The sequence below is a fragment of the Arachis ipaensis genome, chromosome B08 (genome assembly GCF_000816755.2).
Source record: "Arachis ipaensis cultivar K30076 chromosome B08, Araip1.1, whole genome shotgun sequence".
Classification (NCBI taxonomy): Eukaryota; Viridiplantae; Streptophyta; class Magnoliopsida; order Fabales; family Fabaceae; genus Arachis; species Arachis ipaensis.
In genome coordinates, this window is record NC_029792.2 from 6,946,429 (window position 1) to 6,950,149 (window position 3,721).

General features: G+C 31.8%; 1 protein-coding gene across 1 annotated transcript; it reads right to left on the bottom strand.

The window, feature by feature from the left end:
* On the bottom strand, positions 2,639-3,688 carry LOC107610352 ((+)-pulegone reductase-like). Its single transcript, XM_021110247.1, has 3 exons — positions 3,601-3,688; positions 3,284-3,410; positions 2,639-2,983 (listed from the first exon to the last, which is right to left on the bottom strand). The coding sequence occupies exons 1-3, from the start codon at positions 3,672-3,674 to the stop codon at positions 2,726-2,728; spliced, it is 459 nt and encodes a 152-aa protein (XP_020965906.1). The 5' UTR covers positions 3,675-3,688; the 3' UTR covers positions 2,639-2,725.

Consider the following 3,721-nt stretch of genomic DNA (forward strand, 5'->3'; position numbering starts at 1 on the left):
TGTGCTTGTGAGGAGAGTTCTAAGATGTCTTACTAAAGAGTGGAAAACAAAATCTTTAATCATATCTGAGAGTAGTGGTCTAGATTCCATGACATAGGATGACTTGAGAGGAAACCTACTTGCTTTTGAAAATACTTATTTGAAAAAAGATTCAAAAAAGAAAGGAATTGCTTTTACTTCTGTTACTAACCCCCTGGATGATGAATCCAGTGATAATTCCTCTGAAAATGAATTTGTGTTGTTTGCCAAAAAATTTAGGAAAATGGTGAAGTTCAAGGAGAGAAGCAAGGGAAGCAGCTCTAGGAAACAAATGAAAGATCTCAGCAAGGTGACATGTTACAACTGCAAAGAAACTGGGCATTTCAAGTCAGATTGCCCTAAGTTGAAGAAAGAAGAGAAGCCAAAGAAGGGAAAGAAGAAAGGGTTGATGGCTTCTTGGGAGGAAAACGATTCTGAAGATGATGAATCCGAAACCAAGTCTCAACCATGTCTTATGGCAGACCACGTTGAACAGGTCGTCATTTCTAACCCTGATACTGAAGCTCTTCATCTTATGATAGATCATCTCTAAAAAAATAAGATGCTTTTTGCTGGATAATCAAGATCTTGAACAACAAATCACCATTCTTAAAGCAGAAAAAGGTTTTCTCAAAGAAAAACTAAGGGAGGCCGAAACTGCTGTAAATCTTGTTGAAGAAAACAAGCAGTTAAAAGCCCAACTTAGGAGCTGTGAAAGTGATCATTTTGTTGTTGCATATGTAAATTGTTTTAAAGAAAATGAAGAGTTGCTTAAAGAGGTCAAAAGGTTTAAAAAAGACTTGGCCAAGTTCACTCAAAGTTCACTCAAACCAGCATTGAGACACAGAGTCATCCATCAGTAGCGCATAGGAGTATAATTGGGAATAGTGAGGAGCCAAAAAAGGAAGGAAGGAGGGGCTATGGAGGTGGTCACCGAGAGCTTCAACGCATGCCAGGAAGCACCGCGGGTGGAGAGGATTGGGGCTGTCACAACACTCGAGTAGGATCTTCTTCAATGCATCGGCAAATGCAGTCCAAGGATAATACAACCTCATGCAAATGGGCGACAGGTCGGATTCAATTCGAGGAATTACAAGGGTCGTCCATGGAGAACGAAAAACAGGCATCTCAAATCGGGGGAGGGCGGCAGCTGCGATTGGCGACATCAGAAGACTTATACAGGATGTTTCATTGAACTCGGGTTTAGGCTATTGGCGAGAGTAGAGGAACTGGGTCTTAACTCCATGCAACAATCTTCTTGAATCATGAGGAGAAGCTTCGGAAGCTTTGGTTTTTTCAGAGACAGTGAGCGTGGAGGAGAAGAATTGGGATCTAGGTGGGTTGGCGGGTTATTTTGGGGGTAAAGATGCGGGTCGGGTTCGGTTCTGGTTATGTGCGTCGGGTAGGCCAAGTCCAAAAAAAAACATTACTACTTTAGCATAGTTTTTGCTGTAGAAACAACACTCAAAGCAGACATTATCCCCTACGAAAAATATTTGTCTATCAAAGATTCTTCCAACACAAATATACATATATAGACATTTTCAGACCATCTACATACAAGATTTGACCTAATTTAAATAGTTAATTTTTCAAGATTAAACACATTATTTTGTTAATGATATTCTTAAATGTAACATGAAAATAAGTTTCTAAGATAAAATAATCATCTGCCCTAAATTTTGTTAAAAATGATTAGAAATATCCGACATGCACAGATGCACTAATAATGAGATTAAAAAGGAGGGGGAGGGGAGTTTTGAGAAAATAGGAGTAAATGGTAAACATCCACATTATTTTAATTTAAAGATAATAAATAAAAATTATTAGATAATTTAATTAAATTATTATTTAATAATTTTTAATTTTTATTTTTATATAAAAATATATTTATGAAAACTGAAAAAAGAAATAAAAAAAATTCTTTATTCAAATCTAAAAATAAAAACATTATAAATATATAAACTAAAAAATAAAAATGAAAACTAAACAAACCCCAAATTACTTATGAATTTTGTTAGGTAGACAATGACTTTTGTAAACAATGTGAATAATAAACTCTAAAATTGACTTAATAAAGTAAACAAATACTCCACCCCTAAATTACTTCCTAAACCCTAATATTAGGATAACCATCTACACACCTAGTAAATTGAACATCCAGTCATTGTTAAATGTGCATAAATAAATCGAATAAAAAAAATAGTCATCCAATTAAAAATAATCAACATAATCATCTGTATACCTATTGAATTGAACATTTGATATATTTGTTATTATTCACATTATTTAATATTTTTATTGTCTCTCTATACTTTTTCATTACTTATAATGTATAGAATTTCGAATATTATGAAAAGAATAATCTTTTCTAGCCAAAGGCTTATTAAATTAAATTACTAATAATGTAGAGAAATATGAATAATTTTATACCAAATGATAAGTAAATTATATGTGCCTAACATAAAAACTCAATATTTTTTTTCTTGTCGCATCCATTGATAATTCTTCAAAATAGCTTATAGATAATTAAACTACTTGTTCCACAATATTGAATAAATTCGATTGGTTACCTTATTTTATTATCAAACATATTATTCTTCATACAGTTTAAAATAAACAACGGACTATGAAAGAGTGGAGCTAGGGTTCAATATCTGATGCCCACATAATATCACGAACTCCATGTCATGCACATATTTTTTTGTCACTGTGCATTAAATTGGATAATGACTTTTCCAACATTAGAGCTTGTAAATAAGGAATTTAAGCTATCTAAAACGCTCTCAATACCAATGTTTATTTTATGCTTGGCCTTAACCTTGCCCTCTTTTATATATTTCTTCATCTCCTTAGCAAAATCATCAAAGCGATTAAAATGCGAACCAATCATAAAACCTTCCATTCTCACTTCCTTGCCTACCATATTCAGAAGATTCCTAACGCCATCTCTTTCAGTCCAAACCTGTAGAATACTAGTTAGTCACCAACAGAAAAAAACAATAAAATTAAGGGACCAAATTATAAAATAGAGAACTTGAAATTAAAGCCAAAATAATAAACTGAGGAGCCAAATTTTAAAATAAAAATCTTTAATTTTGTAGAAATTATAAATTTTTAGTCAATATGAAAATAATTAATTTTATTGTTGTGATAATAAATAATTAAGTGTTTGTGTAAAAAATTCTTTTAATATATTAATAATTTATAAAAATTAAATTTTATAAGTATAAGATAAATTTTTTAATTAGTGATGTTAATTGACCTTATTATATTGAGATATCATTCCACAAAGTGGTATCCTTGCATGCTTGTTGACATGGTTAAGAACAGCTTCAAGCATCTTCCCACCAACATTATCCACATAAACATCAATACCATCAGGAAAATACCTGAAAAAATTTAGGTGAACTGTAATAAGATTTGCCTATTGTGTGTGTATATGTATTCTCACTCTTCTTGGTGCATATAAAGTAATCAAATAAAGAGCTTAGTTAATAGTTGCAAATTAAGATGAATGAATTGCGAAAAAAGAAAATAAATTGAAAGGGAATAAAATTAAATCCGAGTATTACTACGTACTTGCTTAAAGCAGCATCAAAATCTGCTTCTTTATTGTAGTTGAATCCATCATCATACCCAAATTCCTCTTTCATTAGCTTCACCTGGAAATCATTCATTATTCAAAGATACATAATATAAG

Coding starts and splice junctions, on each gene's coding strand:
- LOC107610352 (XM_021110247.1), bottom strand. CDS start 3,674: ATGAAAGAGGAATTTGGGTATGATGATGGATTCAACTACAATAAAGAA. Junction 3,411..3,600: donor TTTGATGCTGCTTTAAGCAA/GTACGTAGTAAT, acceptor AAATTTTTTCAG/GTATTTTCCTGATGGTATTG. Junction 2,984..3,283: donor TGATATCTCAATATAATAAG/GTCAATTAACAT, acceptor AGTATTCTACAG/GTTTGGACTGAAAGAGATGG.